At 40.6% G+C, this 20,518-nt stretch overlaps 1 protein-coding gene across 1 annotated transcript in view; it reads left to right on the top strand.

Moving 5' to 3' along the window:
- Positions 1-20,181, top strand: part of LOC130367332 (serine-rich adhesin for platelets-like) — a 30,150-nt gene extending 9,969 nt beyond the window's left edge. The window contains exons 2-11 of the mRNA XM_056569742.1: positions 994-1,095; positions 2,553-2,674; positions 2,759-2,817; positions 5,462-5,613; positions 14,544-14,612; positions 14,697-14,862; positions 16,455-16,616; positions 18,127-18,239; positions 18,620-18,693; positions 18,891-20,181. Of these exons, the coding sequence (XP_056425717.1) occupies positions 994-1,095; positions 2,553-2,674; positions 2,759-2,817; positions 5,462-5,613; positions 14,544-14,612; positions 14,697-14,862; positions 16,455-16,616; positions 18,127-18,239; positions 18,620-18,693; positions 18,891-18,926 (1,055 nt within the window). The 3' untranslated portion in view covers positions 18,927-20,181. The remainder of the gene's footprint in view (positions 1-993; positions 1,096-2,552; positions 2,675-2,758; positions 2,818-5,461; positions 5,614-14,543; positions 14,613-14,696; positions 14,863-16,454; positions 16,617-18,126; positions 18,240-18,619; positions 18,694-18,890) is intronic.
- The last annotated feature ends 337 nt before the right edge of the window (positions 20,182-20,518 follow it).

The raw sequence follows: 20,518 nt of genomic DNA, 5'->3' as shown, positions 1-20,518 counted from the left end.
TGGTTGGAAAACAGTGACCTAAACCAACAATAATAAACTCCCTGCAATATGTACCCATCATCACTGGTTTTCAACTCTGAGCACAGTCGAAGTTCAGTGTAAGCCATAGGATGATTGCTTGTACAAGCCCCTAAAAATAATTAAAAATTAAAATGAGCATTTCAAATATATATTTTTTCTGGTTTCTCTATAAATTAATTACATTAAATTAAGTACAACATCCCGCAACAACAACAAAAAATAAGCCCTCTTACATCTTTAGATTCTCAGGCAAGAGAAAAAGAAATTTCCATCAGGCACTGCTACAGCCTATAAATGCACTTTTTTTCAGTCCTTATATGTATTAGACTTGATATGCCAGGTGTGATACCATACTGCTATGGTGGACTCAGTGAGAGGTGCGGCTTCAATAGAACAACTGAACATGTAATTAAATGCAAGACTCTCAAGGTTGAGAAATGAATCGCACTCACCACGTTGAAGTCCCGATCAAATAGGATGTTTTATTCCATAAGTGCTGGTGGAGACATTACAGGATGATGTTGATCCATGTAGCGGAAGAAGGGTCGGCTGACGCGAAACTAGTTGCCACCTGTGGTGTGCCCCTGCGTCTGAGAGCGGCTGCTCTCACTCCCCGCTACATGGATCAACATCATCCTGTAATGTCTGCACCAGAACTTATGGAATAAAACATCCTATTTGATCGGGACTTCAACGTGGTGAGTGCGATTCATTTCTCAACCTTGAGAGTCTTGCCTCTTACATCTTTGTTGATGGAAAAGGGAAAATAATGCTGACTTCTTTTTTGTGGGTCCCAAGCTCTTTATACAAAGCCCTGCCTCTTCACACTAAAAATATTTGCATATTTTTTTTTCCCAAACATAAATAAATTCTCTGCTCATCCTGTCTCTGTCTATACTGCAAAGCTAACAAGCGATTATGCATGAATCGAAATAATTTAGTTCTCTAATTTTACTTTTCTTTTTTTGACAGATAAGTGCCTAAATGGGGGAAAGTATGATGGAATTAAATGCATTTGTCCAGAAATTTACTATGGTCCAATTTGTGAAACTCTCATAGATAAACTTCCTCCTGGTAAGTGAATATCTACCTGGCACAAGGCTATCTTATCTGACCAGTTCCAAAGTTATCTATGTATTTATGAAGAGTCTGCTGTGGGTTAGCGGTGGGAATATAACTATATTCTGCTGTGGCAGTGTTGTAAGACAATAATTCTGTTCAGGTAACCTACAGATCTTTCCATATTACCAAAGGGCTATTCTGGCCATAAATATTTATTATCTATTCCGTCAATTGATATGACCAGTTGGAGCTTCCCTGGCTCTAATAGCTATTTGTTTATGGTGTCTAAGGCCAGAAAGTCCCTTTAAAATAAAAATCATAGTTGGAAATATGTTGAAATATTTACCTACAACAATAGATTTAGGTTATTTTAAAATTGCAACAAAATTAAGAATTTGGAGCTGTTGTGTTGGAATTTTTCAAAACATGTTCTTAAAAGGTTTTCTTCAATCCAGTAGAACTCTGGGAAGCCCTTGAAAAGAACGGTGATGCAATTATGAAAGCTTTAGTTGTCTTTCAAGTTCCTTTATGAGTAGTGGAAAGAACTAGGGAAATATTATAACGGTTTGAAAAAAACCTTCTCCATATTCTTTAGTAAAGAGAACCTGCCACCAATCTAAACTTTTAATATATTGTTCCTTATGTAATTATAAGACACTTTGCTATTTATTTGCTGTTAAAATTCTCAATCTTTATGTTTTTAACGTGATTGAAAAAACATCCACTAGGTGGCTCGGTTCTGTTCCCTGTGCAAGTCAAGCAGTAAGTTTGGTCTCCTCCCGGCCTGGCAAGAGACCAAACTCAGGAAGTGCGTGCGGGGCAGGGTGGGGCACAACTCTTGCAGGCTTCAGTGACGTTGCGCCTGCTGGGGAACGGCCACTGTCACTTGCTGGGAGCTCACACAATGTGAGCAAGCAAAATGTTATGATACACAGCTTTTTAAAGGTCAGAAAAAAATGTAAGGGTAGCAGGGGTGTTTGGAGTAGTTAGGGAATATGAACTGAGTTAGTTTTTAGAAAATATGGTTTGATGACAGGTACTCTTTAACACATTTGGTGTGGTTTCTAATATACAGCTTGTGCAGTGTCCTGCTAGTTTGAGTAGTCTTCCACCTCTCCTGAGCCAACTAGTCAGCTGAATTATGACAAGATCAAATGCCAACTTTGCTGCAGTCAAAAATCTGTTAAAAAAGTTCCTTCAGAAAGGGAGAGAAGGGCTGATAATAAATCTGTCAGATAATTGCTTATCTGTTGGACTTGACTAATAGCAGGACACTCTAGAGTCTGTAGAACAAAAACTACCCATACATTTCTAATAAAGACCAATGGAGAAAGTGTTTTGAAATCATAAGTACAAGGCAAGAATTAGAAAATGTATTCAAAGATGTCCCTTGTCTTTAAGACAACAGGTGTAACTATCTCACAGGCTTTAACTGTTTTTTGAAAGGCTTATCCCGTTTTCTCCTGCAGTGAAGACTGTTGACACCACTGTGAAGGTGGAGTTAAAGATCGATAATAGGCCGTTTGATGAGAATCTGATGAACAATCAATCAGACGAATACAAAGAATTTGAGAAGGAGTTTAAAGATTTGGTAAGAAGCCAGAAAGACTAAGCCTAACATACATTTTTTTGTTCATTTAACATAAGTTATATTTTTTGTTCTTCGTTTATACAGATGAAAAACACCTATTCAGATTTGGTCGGGTACAAAGATGTACAAATTGTGGAATTAAAGTAAGTGTCTTTATTTAGGACAATGTTTTTTGTTTTTTCTATTTAACCCCTTAACGACGAAGGACGTGAATGTACATCTTGGTGCGGTGGTACTTAACGCACCAGGACGTACATTTACGTCCTGTACATGACCTTGAGCATCGGGGTGGTCGTCGCGTCATGAATGGCTGGTCCCGGTAATAGCGGACATGAGCGATCGGGCTTATGTCTGCCTTTAACCCCTCAGATGTTGTGATCATCAATACAGATCACTGCATCTGCAGCAGTGTGGTCCAAAAAATGTAGGATCGGATCACCTGCAGCGCTGCCGCGGGGATCCGATCATCCAGCATGGTGGCCAGAGGTCCCCTTCCCTGCCTCCGTCCATCTCCAGGGGTCTTCTGCTCTGGTTTGAGATCGAGTAGACCAGAGCAGAAGATCGCCGCTAATACTGATTAGTGCTATGCCCTATACATAGCACTGAACAGTATTAACAATCAAGTGATTGCTATAAATAGTCCCCAATGGGGATATAAAAAGTTTTTTTTTTTAAAGTAAAAAAAATTAAAATGTAAATTGTCTCTTTTTTCCATTTTACCCCCAAAAAGTGTAAAAAACGAATTGATCCCGTACGGTGAATGGCATAAACGTAAAACAAAAGTAGGTTGTGTCTTCCCTTCAGTACACAGAGTCGCTTCTACTCCTGACAGTCTTCCTACTGCTTTTCCTTTCTCAGAACGCCTAATATCTTGCAGTAACCTGGTTTACCCAGACAGAGGTCATTCACAGTGTCTCTCCACTTTACTTGTTCTTCTCTTCACAAAATTTTTGCCACCTTCTGTCCAATCCCCCCTTCCCTGGCAGTTAAAATATGTTTTTAAGCAAGATGCCAATTTGCTAAAAGAGTGGCCAACAGAGTTATTGATAGCACCCACAAAATGATGCTTTGTGCACGTATCACCCTACAGATCTGACCATCTAAACCTCAGACCAATAAGGATGTGCACATCTCCAGTAGAGCAAACCAGTTGGTGGTTGGAGACATTCGTTCTTGTGTGTTACTCTTATAACGTTGTTGCATCCTATATAGCCAAACCCTGTCCGCATAAGCTTGCCCAACATAAGAGGATTTCATAGTGGAGTTTCTCTCTTTAACCTTGAAAGAAAACCAGAGGAAAGAGTATTTCTCACTTTGGTGGACATAACCACATATTATACACTCAATCATAAAAAGAAGCATTGTATAATGTGGAGCTATGACAGCTTCCCTGGCAACAACTGTTGATTCCCAGGGGTTTCAGCAGTCAGGCTCCCAGATATGAGCTGGTCTTTGATTTCCATCATGTTGCGATACAGACAGCAGTATAACTCACTGGTAGGGATCTTGTGCTGGTCGGCTGAAATTTAGTATGTTAGGTTAGCTAGCGATCTTCCTGCCAAACTGCTTTCAGCTCTCCTGTTCAAGAACTACAGTGTTGACAGTAATACATTCAATTTAATCCAATTTTGTTATGTGGTCTGCAATCTGTATAGTGTATTAGAACATTCCTTCCATTCCCCTTCCCCCTGACCCTCTGACCCGGCGGCAATTTCATTATATGTGAACATTTAAAAACTGGCGCTTTTCTCTCTGTAACTCATACTGCCTGACGAAGAATCCGGTCCGGATTCGAAACTTTTAAGTTGCACCATTTTACTAATAAAAATTCCCTTTCATACGCTTTGGCAATTTTCTTCAATTCCTAAGGAAGGCGCCGTCCGGATTGTCCATATCTTTTATCCTAACCTCATTTTATTTCCATCAGTCTTTCATGTTTCTATGTTACTATAATGGGAGGGTTTTTCAATCCTGGACAACATGTTGACATAAAGATGAAATAGTCATCATTTCAACAAACTTTGCATAAAATCAGTAGTAAAAGCATGTATAAGAAACATCGTAATATATTGTAGGTTAATCCTAAAAGCACAAATAAGTGGGACATGTATCGACCGGCTGCTGTTATCAGCACATGGAGCCTCAGGGATAATGGCAGATCACAGTGATCCCATCATTAACCCTTCAGATTCCATGATCAATACTTAAGTTTCTATTGGGCCCGGGGGTACTCATCGTATCACCCGCAATTGATTAATAAAAATGGCCTCCTCTTATTAGCTCCCAAGAGGTACATGCTATCTTGTCTGCATTCTGGCAGACCATAGAAGTAGATTGCAGATAATACTGATCAGTGCTATGCCTACGCATAGAACTGAACAGTTTTAGCAAACAATGGGGAAATAGAAAATGTAAAATAAATGGAAAAAAAAGCTTTAAAAAAATGTGAATAAGCCCCTTAACCCAATTTAAATCACCCCCGTTTCACATTTTACATATAAAAAAGAGTAAAAGAAAAAAAATGAATAACCATATTTGGAAAAGGCGTAGGGCAATTTAAAAACATACTTATTCTGTAGAAAAAAAGGTTGAGTTTAAAAGCAGTGCAATAATAGTAAGGCCTGTAACCATGGGTGTCATGTTAATAATATTAACCTACAGAATAAAGAGAACATAATATTTTTTGGGTTTTGCCATACATTTTATGGTAAAAGGTAAAATGAGGGATGTCATTACAAAGTAAAATTGATCAGACAAAAAACTAGCTCTTTTATATGACTTTTGCAGGGCCGGGAGCATCATTGTGGACCATCTTGTGATTGTGGAGGTTGAATACAAAGAAAACATGACCGTAGAGGAAGAATACAAAAACATCTTAGAGCAAGTCACTGTAACAGTGAATACGGTGAAGGAATCTTCACAGAACTGCAAAGAGGACGGTGAGCAACAAAGTCTTCATCACTGTGGTTAAAATCAATGATATATTTGGGTAAAACTTCTCAAGAGCAGTGATGAGCGAACCGAACCTGTCATTCAGATATGCGCAATGTCAAACCTCTGGTACACAAATTATTTTGAAAGAGCAGTGCATAGGGGGCTTTGTGTCACTTTTGTACACAGTGGCCCTCATTTACTAAGAGTGTCGGGTTTATCTCTGAGTGTTTCTTCATTTACTCCGTGTAATGTGTCGCATGGGAAAAAATTGTGTTGCATGGTAAATTGTATATATGCCCCCCCCCCGCACAGCGCTATCATATGCCCCCAGCAGCGCATGTTATATATGCCCCCCGCACAGCGCATGCTATATATGTCCCCCGCACAGCGCTATCATATGCCCCCAGCAGCGCATGTTATATATGTCCCCCGCACAGCGCTATCATATGCCCCCAGCAGCGCATGTTATATATGTCCCCCGCACAGCGCTATCATATGCCCCCAGCAGCGCATATTATATATGTCCCCCGCACAGCGCATGTCATGTATGCCCCCAGCAGCGCATGTTATATATGTCCCCCGCACAGCGCATGTTATATATGTCCCCCGCACAGAACATGTTATATATGTCCCCTGCACAGCGCATGTTATATATGTCCCCCGCACAGCGCTATCATATGCCCCCAGCAGCGCATGTTATGTATGCCCCCAGCAGCGCATGTTATATATGTCCCCCGCACAGCGCTATCATATGCCCCCAGCAGCGCATGTTATGTATGCCCCCAGCAGCGCATGTTATATATGTCCCCCGCACAGCGCATGCTATATATGTCCCCCGCACAGCGCTATCATATGCCCCCAGCAGCGCATGTTATATATGTACCCCGCACAGCGCTATCATGTGCCCCCAGCAGCGCATGTTATATATGTCCCCCGCACAGCGCATGTTATGTATGCCCCCAGCAGCGCATGTTATATATGTCCCCCGCACAGCGCATGTTATATATGTCCCCCGCACAGAACATGTTATATATGTCCCCCAGCAGCGCATGTTATATATGTCCCCCGCACAGCGCATGTTATATATGTCCCCGCACAGAACATGTTATATATGTCCCCTGCACAGCGCATGTTATATATGTCCCCCGCACAGCGCATGTTATATATGTCCCCCAGCAGCGCATGTTATATATGTCCCCCGCACAGCGCATGTTATATATGTCCCCCAGCAGCGCATGTTATATATGTCCCCCGCACAGCGCATGTTATATATGTCCCCCGCACAGCGCATGTTATATATGTCCCCCGCACAGCGCATGTTATATATGTCCCCCGCACAGCGCATGTTATATATGTCCCCCACACAGCGCATGTTATATATGTCCCCCACACAGCGCATGTTATATATGCCCCCAGCAGCGCATGTTATATATGTCCCCCGCACAGCGCATGTTATATATGCCCCCAGCAGCGCATGTTATATATGTCCCCCGCACAGCGCTATCATAAGCTCCCGGTAGCGCTATAATTGACAAGCATTTTAGTAGCAGAGCATCTCTCCGGGAAGCCGCTGACCGATGCTCTGCAAATACTCTGCTTGTCAGTAATAGCGCTTCAGAGGCATATGTGTATAGAAGCGAAGTGGGGACCAGATATATAGCGTTATCTGGTCCCCCACTTCACTTCTATACACAATCCTCCTGAGTACAAACACCACAGCTGCCCCATCACCTCCCCCAACCCCGGTGTTATAATTACCTGTTCCCGGGGTCTGCGATCCCTCTGGCTCCGGCGCTGTTGCTGTGCGCTGTCACTGTGCGCACTGATGGTGAAGTCGCATTGGGGACGTCACTCGTCATTGTGCATCGCAGCGCACAGCCACAGCGCCGGAGCCAGAAGAAGCACGGACCTCGGGAACAGGTAATTATAACACCGGGGATGGAGGAGGCCATGGGGCAGCTGTGGTGTTTTTACTCCGGAGGAATGTTTATAGAAGTGAAGTGGGGGACCAGATAATGCTATATATCTGATCCCCACTTCGCTTCTATACACATATTCCTCTGAAGCGCTATCACTGACAAGAGGAGCATTAGCAGAGCATCAGTCAGCGGCTTCCCGGTTAGAAGCTCTACTAATCAAATGCTTGTCATTGACAGCGCTACTGGGAGGGGGACATATATAACATGCGCTGTGCGAGGGGGATATATAACATGCGCTGTGCGGGGGGCATATATAAAATGCGCTGTGCGGGGGACATATAGAACATGCGCTGCTGGGGGCATATGATTGCGCTGTGCGGGGGGCATATAAAACATGCGCTGCTGTGGACAAGATATATATATATAAGCTGTGGGGACATATACAAAACCCCCAGCGATTCTATATATCTTTCCCCACCGCAGATCTTCTATTTGAGAACCCTGCAGGGATCCCTGAATGGCTCTTCAGTACTGGCCATTCAGGGATCCTGGCTGGGAATTATAAAATGAAAGTAAAATACATTGTGCATCGCTGGGGAGCGGACAATGCCGCCCGCTCCACTGCTTAATAACTTTTGATCGGATCGGGTCTCAGAAGTGAGACCCGATGCGATCAACCCCTTTGCCCCTGTACTACTACCCCCAACATGGAACAGACCCTGTTCCATGATGGGGGTAGGATTTAGTCAGTTTTGAATCATTTCCCAACAGCTCAGAGCTGTCGGGTTTTGGTGAAGAAAAATTCCTGTGAGTTTTTCATCATACTCCGAGTTTTTTTTCTTTTTTGTCGGGAACACACCCCTTTTTGTGATAACCACGCCCATTTTGACCGGTTTAAAAAACACTAGGAGTGATGATATATTTTGTCGGATTGTGCGACCAAATTTGCGTTGCATGGGCTATGTGACACAAATTTGGTGACACACAACCCAGCAAAAAAAGTCGTGCTCACATTAGTAAATGAGGGATAGTCTGTTTAGTCGCAAATTAGGTTTGGTATTTATTTGTGGTATTTGCTCTGAATTTGCATACAGTCTGATGATTCTCAATTTTTTTTCTGGTACAGTAATTGTTCTAAAGAGGAAATACATAGAGAGTTGTGTGTCTCCTTTGCCACAACTTTGACATTAACTATATAAAAGTACTTATATACACCAGGTAACCTAACAGTGTTATACAGGGATCTTAGGGCTCTTAGACTTAGACATATATACATTTTAGAGATATTGGAGAAATTCAGGTTTGGCTCAAACTAGTTTGACCTGAAACTGAACTTTTTGCCTAAATTCAGTAAACTGGCTGAACCAAACTTTTTAAAACATTTTCTTATCTCTACTGAACCTCTTTATGATGAAGGGCGTACAGGTATGCCCCTGCATCCTGGTACTTAAGGACCAAGGGTGTCCCTTTACCGGGGTTTGATGCATGCGCACAAGCTGAGCACTCTTCATACTCAGTGGGTCCCCATTGCTATCAGCAGCCAGAACCCACGGCTAATGCCGAGCATAGCCGATCGGGCTAATGCCTGGCATTAACCCTTTAGATGCCGCAGTCAAAGTTGATTGTGACATCTAAAATGTGGGGTTAATGCTGCCGGTTAGCTCAGGGAAGCTGATCGGGAAATCCACTGAGAAATTGTGGATCACAATCAGCTGAGTAGATGGCAGAAGGGCCCATTCCTGCCTCCAGCATTGAATAGTGTATACAATCATAAGATTGAATGTTATAGCCCCCCCTATGAAAAAGGTTAAAAAAAGTTCATAAAAGTGAATTAACCCCTTCCTAGTAAAAGTTTGAATCCCCCACCCTTCCCATTTTTTTTTTTTTATAAAACAATGCAATAAAAAAAATAAACATAATCATATGTGGTACCACCATGTGCATAAATGTTCAAACTATTAAAATATAATTTTTAGTTAAACCGCATGTTCAATGGTGTACACGTAAAGAAACATCAAAGTTCAAAAATGCACATTTTTGGTCACTTCATATAAAAAAAAGTCATTAAAAAATTTACAAAAGCGATCAAAAAGTCCCATCAAAACAAAAAAGGTATGGATAAAAACTTCAGATGACGGTGCAAAAAATTACCCTCATAAAGCCCTGAATGAGGAAAAATTTAAAAGTTACCGGGGGTCAGAAGATCACAATTTTAAGCACACAAATTTTGGTGCATGCAGTTATAAAAAATTTTAAGTAGTAAAATAAAACAAAACCTACATAAATTGGGTATTATTGTAACCATATGGACCTAAAGAATAAACATAAGTTGCCATTTTTACCAAAAAGTGCACTGTGTAGAAACGGAAGCCCCCAAAGTTACAAAAGTTACAAAATGGCAGTTTTTTTTTCTATTTCACCCGACAAATTATCTTTTTTTGTTTCGCCTTGCATTTTATGAAATGATTGATGTCATTAAAAAGTACAATCTGTGAGCCAAAAAACAAGCCCTTATATGAGTTTGTAGGTGCAAAATAGAAAGCGTTATGATTTTTAGAATGGGAGAAGGAAAAAACGAAAATTGCCCCAGTTCTTAACCCTTTAAGGACCCAGCAAATTTTCACCGAAGGACCCGACCATTTTTTGGACATCTGACCACTGTCACTTTAAGCATTAATAACTGTGGAATGCTTTTACCTTTCATTCTGATTCCGAGACTGTTTTTTCGTGACATATTCTACTTTACGTTAGTGGTAAAATTTTGTCGATACTTGCATCGTTTCTTGGTGAAAAATTCAAAAATTTGATGAAAAAATTGAAAATTTTGCATTTTTTTATCTTTGAAGCTCTCTGCTTATAAGGAAAATTAATATTCCAAATAAATTATATATTGATTCACATATACAACATGTCTAATTCATGATTGCATCATAACGTTGACATGTTTTTACTTTTGGAAGACACCAGAGGGCTTCAAAGTTCAGCAGCAATTTTCTAATTTTTCACAAAATTTTCAAAATCTAAATTTTTCAGGGACCAGTTCCGTTTTGAAGTGGATTTTAAGGGCCTTCTTATTAGAAATACCCCAAAATGACCCCATTATAAAAACTGCACCCCCCCAAAGTATTCAAAATGACATTCAAAAGGTTTGTTAACCCTTTAGGTGTTTCACAGGAATAGCAGCAAATTGAAGGAGAAAATTCTAAATCTTCATTTTTTGCACTAACATGTTCTTGTAGACCCAGTTTTTGAATTTTTACAAGGGGTAAAAGGAGAGAAATCTTCCTAAAATGTGTAGCCCAATTTCTCTCGAGTATGTCAAGTGTACGGCGGGCGCAGTAGAGGGCTCAGAAGGGAAGGAGCGACAATGGGATTTTGGAGAGTGAGTTTTTCTGAAATGGTTTTTGTGGGGCATGTCGCATTTAGAAAGCCCCTATGGTGCCAGAACAGCAAAAAAAAAAAACACATGGCATACTATTTTAGAAACTACACCCCTCAAGGAACACATCAATGGGTACAGTGAGCCTTAAAACCTCACAGGTGTTTGACGACTTTTTGCTAAAGTCGGATGTGTAAATGAAAAAAAAAATTTTTTTCACTAAATTGCTGGTTTTCCCCAACAATTTATATTTTTACAAGGGGTAATAGGAGAAAATGACCCCCAAAATTTGTAACCCCATTTCTTCTGAGTATGGAAATACCCAATGTGTGGACATCAAGTGATCTGCTGGCGCACTACAATGCTCAGAAGAGAAGGAGCGCCATTGAGCTTTTGAAGACAGAATTTGGTTGGAATAGAAGTCGGGGGCCATGTGCGTTTACAAAGCCCCCCCGTGGTGCCAGAACAGTGGACCCCCCCACGTGACCCCATTTTGGAAACTACACCACCCACAGAATTTAATAAGGGGTGCAGTGAGTATTTACACCCCACTGGCGTTTGACAGATCTTTGGAACAGTGGGCTGTGCAAATGAAAAATTACATTTTTCATTTTCACGGACCACTGTTCCAAAAATCTGTCAGACACCTGTGGGGTGTAAATGCTCACTGTACCCCTTTTTACATTACGTGAGGGGAGTAGTTTCCAAAATTGGGTCATATGTGGGGGGTTCCATTGTTCTGGCTCTATGGGGGCTTTGTAAACACAAGTAGCCTTCAATTTCGAACAAATTTTATCTTCAAAATCCCAATGGTGCTCCTTCTCTTCTGAGCATTGTAGTTTGCCCGCCGAGCACTTTACAGCCACGTATGGGGTATGCTCTTACTCAGAAAAAATGGGGTTAAACATTTTTAGGGGCTTTTTTCCTATGTTTCCTTGTGAAAATGAAAAATTTTGGGTAACACCAGCATTTTTGTGAAAATTTTTTTATTTTTCATTTTTCCATCCAAATTTGTCAAACACCTGTGGGGTGTAAAGGCTCACTATACCCCTTGTTACTTTCCGTGAGGGGTGTAGTTTCCAAAATGGGATCACATGTGGGTATTTATTTTTCTGCGTTTATGTCAGAACCACTGTAAAATCAGCCACCCCTGTGCAAATCACCAATGTAGGCCTCAAATGTACATAGTGCGCTCTCACTCTTGAGCCTTGTTATGCGCCCGCAGAGCATTTTACGCCCACATATGGGGTATTTCTGTACTCAGGAGAAATTGCGTTACAAATTTTGGGGAGCTTTTTTTCCTTTTAACACTTGTGAAAATAAAAAGTAAAGGACAACACCAGCATGTTAGTGTAAAATTAAAATTTTTTTCACACTGACAGGCTGGTGTAGCCCCCAACTTTTCCTTTTCATAAGGGGTTAAAGGAGAAAAATCCCCCCAAAATTTGTAATGCAATTTCTCCCGATTACGTAGATACCCCATATGTGGCCCTAAACTGTTTCCTTGAAATACGACGGGGCTCTGAAGTGAGAGCGCCATGCGCATTTGAGGACTAAATTAGGGATTGCATAGGGGTGGACATAGGGGTATTCTACGCCATTGATTCCCAAACAGGGTGTCTCCAGCTGTTGCTAAACTCCCAGCATGCCTGGACAGTCAGTGGCTGTCCGGAAATGCTGGGAGTTGTTGTTTTGTAACAGCTGGAGGCTCCGTCTTGGAAACACTGCCGTACAATACATTTTTCATTTTTATTGGGGGCACAGTGTAAGGGGGTGTATGTGTAGTGTTTTACCCTTTATTATGTGTTAGTGTAGTGTAGTGTTTTTAGGGTACAGTCACACTGGCGTGTTACAGTGAGTTTCCCGCTAGAAATTTGCGCTGCTGTGAAAAGTTTGCCGCAGCTCATACTTGAAGCAGGAAACTTACTGTAAACCCGCCCGTGTGAATGTACCCTGTACGTTCACATGGGGGGGCAAACCTCCAGCTGTTTCAAAACTACAACTCCCAGCATGTACTGACAGACCGTGCATGCTGGGAGTTGTAGTTTTGCAACAGCTGGAGGCACACTGGTTGGAAAACCTTCAGTTAGGTTCTATTACCTAACTCAGTATTTTCCAACCAGTGTGCCTATAGCTGTTGCAAAACTACAACTCCCAGCATGTACTGATCGCCGAAGGGCATGCTGGGAGATCGAGTTATGCAACAGCTGGAGGGATCGCAACTACAACTCCCAGCATGCCGAGACAGCTGTTTCGGCATGCTGGGATTTGCAGTTTTGCAACATCTGGAGAGCTACAGATAGAGACCACTGCACTGTGATCTCCAAACTGTGGACCTCCAGATGTTGCAAAACTACAAATTCCAGCATACACAGACAGCAAACAGCAATGTGGGCATGCCGGGAGTTGTAGTTTTGCAAGATCTAGAGTGCTACAGTATAGAGATCACTGTGCAGTGGTCTCTAAACTGTAGACCTCCAGCTGTTGCAAAACTGCATCTCCCACCATGCCCATCAGCTGTCTGGGCATGCTGGGAGTTGTAGTTTTGCAACATCTGGAGGGCTACAGTCTCAGACTGTAGCCCTCTAGATGTTGCTAGGCAACTTACCGGCTTCCGTAGGATCCAGGGAGCCGTCCTCTTCTGTCGCACGACATCGCCGCCCGCGCCGATCACCGCCGCCGATCCGGTCCTGCAGCTTCCACCGACGGGTAAGTGGATCTTCGGCGTTCGGTCCCCGTCATTTCCCTGTCCTGCCCCGCCTATTGTGGGTGGGCAGAACGGGGAAAATGAAAGTAAACCCCCCCGCCCCTAATCTGCTATTGGTGGTCGCGTTTAGACCACCAATAGCAGAGATAGGAGGGGTGGCAACCCTGCCACCTCACTCCTATCGCTAGAGGGGGATCGTGGGTGTCTTAGACAACCGCGATCCCCCTTCTATTCCGGGTCACCGGGTCACCATAGACCCGAATGACCCGGAATCGGCGCAAATCGCAAGTGTGAATTCACTTGCGATTTGCGCCGATCGCCGACATGGGCATTTGCACGGGGTGCCTGCTGATCGATATCAGCAGTCACCCCGGCCCATTCCTTAAGACCCAGGTACAGAAGGCGTATCCATACGCCTTAGGTCCTGTACGGGTTAAAGGGGCAATTCGCTGCTCAGCATTTAGAACAGTTTGTTCCAAATGCTGAGCAGAGGAGTACCCCTTTAAGGCCAAAATGGGCTGAGTCCTTAAGTGGTTAAGAGGTTCCCCCCCCCCCCAATCTATCTTTTTTATGGAGTCCTAATATGTTTCAGATGAAGAAAAGTTATAAAAGTAAATCAGACATTTTGGTGGAGCACCTCTTTGCTGTCAACCTGTGCATAATGTTGGACAAATTAAGATTCTAATAGATGAAACGTTGAAACTTTTTCAAATAATAAAGCCAAAGATGGAGGAAGCTTAGGTGTAGGATTTGGTGTAGTATTTCTATGTGTAAATCATTCTTCAATATGCAACACTGAATGGTGGATTCAGGCGTCATAAAATCAGAGATTCAACTATAAAAACCAGTCACTGGTATCTAGTGACAACTATCTGTTCTGCCAATAGAATGCCGTTGTTTACTAAACTCTTTTTGTGTTTGTTCCCACAGATAGCAATAGTACTTTTTGTTTTAATTCAGAGTATGGAAATGTTACAGAAGTGGAAATACCAAATACTGGTAAGGGTAAAACGCCTGTGACTTTGGACTTTTTCTGGCACTTGTGTGTGATCTAAACTTTTTAATTGCTATTTGTCTCAACAGATTTGTGCGACCAAATATTTGGTGATGATCTTAAAGATTTTTACACTCAAACAATCATATCTGAAGGTCTGACCTGCATTTCGCACTGCGATCAATCATCTAAAAAATTCGTAGACTGTAACAGTGGCCGATGTGTGATACAGAACCAGACAGGTGTACAGTGCTTGTAAGTGAGTAGGAGACATCGTAGACTTGTGAGATCTCCCAAAAAGGTCTTTGTCAGTGTTTAATCAAGTTACTCATCAGAATTTTACTTATGATTAATGCAGGCTTAAAAGCCGGTTAATATAGTCTATTAGGTCACATGGATGTCATAGAGGGAGTTATAAATAGCTTCTCATCTGAGTGGCTACCTAGTAGTACCTTCATTTTTTTACCGTGGCAGCTGCGGTAGAGGAAATATCTGTCCGGATAAGGATTGCCCCAACAAAATAATTTGTTTGCTAGGGGTTGAAGGAACAAGACATGGCACAAATTCTGCTCAACTTCTGATGTTTCATCAAGACATATCAGTTTTCGCAATTGATAGAGGTTCATAATGCACTGAGACCCTATCCATTTGAAAGACACACAAAAAAAAATTAAAAAAGAGATGAACCTATGGATATGTTTGGCACATATGCCAATTAGGCACTATAGCAACTCAATTCATCAGCCAAAAACCTAGACCTGCACCCAGACTTGATTCTGCTTGACTGCTTGGGGCTTTGCAATGTTATCTCTTGGTTGGCTGGGCCAGCCACGACCTATGTCAGGACCACTCTTAGAGGTAGCAATCTGGTCTAGCAGCAAAAACCAGATCCTCCTGGGAGAGAGTAAAAGGTTCAAAATCTAGGGGCTTCTTTGACAATGCCTTCGAGGTCCCAAAGCCAAATTGGTTTGGTGGCACACTGGGTTCACACCCATTGACTGTCATGTAATACTACTGTACAATTCTCCTATAGTGGCCACTGCGGGGGAAATGTCTGTCTGGTTAGGGTTTCATCCGAAAATCAGCTGATACTCGTGGTGGTTCCATTCAGTTGACAAAAAACACTTTACTTAATTTTCCAATATTGATAGTGCAATTCTTACTAGAAATAACCCAACTAACCCAAGTAGTGGTGCTCATTACTTTTTCTTACAGGGGTGAATCTCAAAATTCAAAACAACTAACCGAAGACAACCCCCTTACTCACCTTTAAGTATTGCAGTAGGCCTTATTAAGATATAGTGACCCAAGTAGTGGTGCTCATTACTTTTTCTTACAGGGGTGAATCTCAAAATTCAAAACAACTAACCGAAGACAACCCCCTTACTCACCTTTAAGTATTGCAGTAGGCCTTATTAAGATATAGTGACCCAAGTAGTGGTGCTCATTACTTTTTCTTACAGGGGTGAATCTCAAAATTCAAAACAACTAACCGAAGACAACCCCCTTACTCACCTTTAAGTATTGCAGTAGGCCTTATTAAGATATAGTGACTTAGACCTAAGGCAGAAAACTCCTTATATGAAGTAAAATTCATGGCAGGGCCTTCAACCTTCGTTGATTTGCAAAATTTTGAGGACCTCACTTAGCTGATGGGAGGGTATCAAAAGTTGTTAACACAAATTATACATATATTATGTTGTACTTAAAGACAAAGCTTATAGTAAGATCATACAACATTACTGACCAGATTGGAACTCAAGAATTGCAATTTGTTCACATAGTTAGATCTAGTATTCACAGGTTCCAAATTCGATTGCTTACATGTCCTATTTGTCTCCATACAGTTGTCCAAGGACAGATCTCTACATGTACACAGGCTCTAGGTGCACAGGAAAAATACTAAAGTCGGGGCTGTATGGAGGCATCGGAGCAGCCATTGGTGTCCTCGCAATTATTGCTGCCACTGTGGCATTCCTCTTATTCAAATCAAAGAAGAAGACAAATTGGTGAGATCTGCTAAGGAATACCTTACTTATCTAAGAAATGTCATGGAGACCTACTGTTCAAGTCAAGAGGGCAGAAGCCATGATTGTAGAAAAGTCTCAGCTATTGTCTCACATTCTTAGTGGATTATATAAATTCCCTAGTATTTTCTATCAATTCTACATCTTCTAGAACTAGCTGATTGCAGGTCTAACTTCCCAGGCCACCTGTGATATAAAGAATGGTGACCTTGGGTTCCCATTAGATTTATTCTCTATGGGAGCGGCATAAACAGCCGAGAACAGCATTCGACTGCTTACGGCAGCTTCCATAGAGAATAAATAGAGTGTCAGGGCACCTGCACGTCCTAAGGCTGGATCCAATGCAGAGGGAGATTGGGGTCCTCATTTGGGAGAATGCTCATTCCCCAGAGAACGAACCCTATCCTGTGTATTGAGAATAACTTCTCAAGATGTAAAACTTCTTTAGGATAAAGGAATATTAAACCAAATAGGAATAGCTTTAGATATTGACCACAAAAGGTGAAAACCTACCCCAGTGTTATAGTAGTCTGTATAGAGGCCCCTGTCACTCTAATCTACTAAGGCATATAACATGTTTCTGATTAATACATCCATATGGTGTCACAATACAGATATATTGTCTCAAGAAGCAACACCTTTAAGTGAGAATCTCTCTGTAATGCCATGTACTATAAGATGCCATACATGTTGTGTTCTCATAGAAGTACACAGTAAAGATTTCTATGGGAGCAATATTTTTGCATGGGAGGTTGCACAGAGCCATGATATTGTAGTGTACAGTATGTTAGGCCTTTAACTGGGTAAACACAAAATATTTTGGTCAGTATTTTACGCCACAAGCTTTTACTGAACCAACACAGAGAAACATGACAATGTTTACCATGTGTGAACCCAGCCTAAGAGTGTATTCACACTGGGGGAGATTAACTAACTTGGCATTTTGGTGCATCGTAAATTAGTGATTCCATGCCCATTTACTCTCCAGCCGATTTAAAATAATAAGAAAAGTTATTCTTATTCTTATTAATAATAATACTATTAGATACATTATAATGGTAATCAATATGCAATACACAATAATAAGAATAATAATATTATTATTAAAATGATATACATGATAATAATAAGATATATGCAAAAAAAAATTTGGATGTATAGAAATTTTTTTTTATATCCAGCAATAGAATTTCATTAGTGAATATTGCAAAAAAAAAAAAAGTTATAACACTATAAAAAAACAATAATAATACAAATATAAAATAACTAAAAGTAAGAACTAATGCATACATATGAGAGTTTTATAATTAAATAATAATAGATGTATTAATAATTTAATGAGAGTAACATTGTTTTGTGGGGCAGGTTTTAATAATACGAATATAAAATATTTATTGGTAAGAACTTGCACATATACACATTAGAGAAAATATTATAATTAACTAATAATAGATATATTAACAATATCATATGTGATATTTTCCATTTTTAGGGACACGTACAGCAGTGATGACAATGATTTATGGTACGAGGACACAGAACAAGAATGGAATGCTGACCGTGGAATAACCAACCTGAGCTCGCAGGGAGACTATATTGAGGACGGTGTGTATAATACAAAGCCATCACACAGCAATGTATTGAGATATAAAGGGCGCAATACTACAGGTTCAATCTGGGACACCGTTAAGGGGATAGTAGACTATATTATACAGTATGTTCAGTCTAGGGCATTTCTATGAGATCAACTTCTATTACATTGACAAAGGTCCTGTTGAACTTGGTGTCGTTCTGCCAACTATACACTAGGACAAGGTTGCATTGAAAGGCGAGTTACGGACCATTTTGGGGCGTTACTGGAATTGGTCAGACACCCAAACCAGTGATCTCCGTCATGGAGCTCCACTACTTACCAGTCCCTGAATGATTTTCTTGTCGGTTATAAACCCAACACAATTCTCGCTATTCTTTTCTTAACTCTTCAGGATCATCTGGAAGCAGTCAGTCCAATAAGGAGAAGTTCAGGCCTAGACTGGAAAATGTAGACACAACAGTTGAGGTACTTGTCCATTTTTCATGTTATTCTTCTATCCCAACCATTATTAATGTAGTAGATTTTAGCAATAATAACTCAGGGCAACATTCTATTAGCTACAGCCATACATGTTTGCATCAAAGCAGTAGAAATTTCTTCAATCATTCTTGTTTGTTCTCCTCCAATGTAATAAATGTAATATTTCTATTTGATTGACGTAGATTAAAATCCAGAGGCCTGAAGTCTCTATTGCATAATATGTCAACACAACTAACAAGAAATTACAGAGGACCATTTGGGAAGAAAGATTCAATAAAGCCAGAAAAAACAAATATGCATCACCATGAACTGGAGGACCTAGAAAAGAATAGCAGGTTGTGGTATCAGATGCCTTACAAATTAGTAAAGCCACAACTGTCTTCTCTACTTCTTGGCCAATTAGAGGATGGACAATCCAACCAGATCTACCTACAACTGAAAAACTGTTTGGAAAATGTATAAAACCCTATAATGTGTGTAAAAGTCTAACATTTTTGAATATGGCTCATTTTGTGAAAACAATTTGGAAATGTTTCACTTTTGTGATACAATTTAGAAACAACTCAGTAGAGAGTGCATGGGGGTGTAGGATAACACCGGCAGCAAAAAGAAAATGGAGGTTCCAATGCTTCCACAATAGGTATTGAAACATATTTAGTTTATTTGTGGTTTCTGAACAGAGTAAAACACAGAGCAGGCTACTCCAATGCGTTTTGGTAATTTCTGGCCTCTAGTCATGACTAAGGTCTGGAAGTGTTTGAAATATGTTGGTATAATTTGTCTAGTTATTTATGCCATCCAGAAACCACAAATAAACTGAGCAGGTTACTCCAATGCGTTTCGGTCACTTCTGGCCTTTAGTTATGATGACTAAGGTCTAGAAGTGTTTGAAATATGTTGGCATAATCTGTGATGTGATTTATGCCATCAAGAAGACACCAATGGAACTGAACAACATAAAACACAGAGCCGTTTTATCCAACAATTTTTGCTCACTTCTTTCCTTTAGCCATGAAGACTAAGGTCTAGAAGTGTTTGGCATAATTTGTTCTGTGATTTATGCCATGTACAAGCCACATATAAACTAAAAACATTTTAAAACCTATTGTGGAACCTCCTTATTTCCTTTTGTCACTTTTGCACAACTCATTTTTCCGAAAAGTAGATGGGGCTCACAGCTGAAATCTATTTGGCACAAATAAGTCCTGACCTCTTAATACATTTAAGGGCATCATACTCTGATCATAAAATTCCAGTTTATAATGAATTCCGTTTCTTTCTTCCCGACTCAAGAATACTGGATATTCTCTCTCACTGTGGTGGACCATACTGAGGATGCGTTAAGACAAAGCCCATATGCGTTAAGACAAAGCCAAAAGTATTCGGCGGCTTTGTGTTCATCGTGTTATTGTCACCTTATTTAAAGCTAAATTGTATATAATGTTCTAAATATAAATGTTAACTATTAAATTATTATTGTTAATAAAAAAAATTGCTTTGGTTTTTAAATTGAGCTTGACTTAAAAGGGTGAAGGATATGGAGCACAGTCAAGTTATATAAGCAATAGAAGCAATCAAAAAATATTATGTGATGGTATAAAAATGCATAAAATGGTAAAAACCACTGAACAAGACAATAACCTAAGTAAATTTTATGGGCTGATAATAAACATGTTGCATGAGAATGACCGTGACGTATCTCGTCAATGCTAGACTCTCAAATGAGTTATCACAATACACATTCTCTGTATGACTAGTAGTTGGTAAAACACCAATCCTTCCAAAGAGCATCTATTCCATATGGGCCGTC

This window comes from Hyla sarda, chromosome 4 (genome assembly GCF_029499605.1).
Source record: "Hyla sarda isolate aHylSar1 chromosome 4, aHylSar1.hap1, whole genome shotgun sequence".
Taxonomy (NCBI): domain Eukaryota; kingdom Metazoa; phylum Chordata; class Amphibia; order Anura; family Hylidae; genus Hyla; species Hyla sarda.
This window is presented reverse-complemented; position numbering and strand designations above follow the sequence as displayed.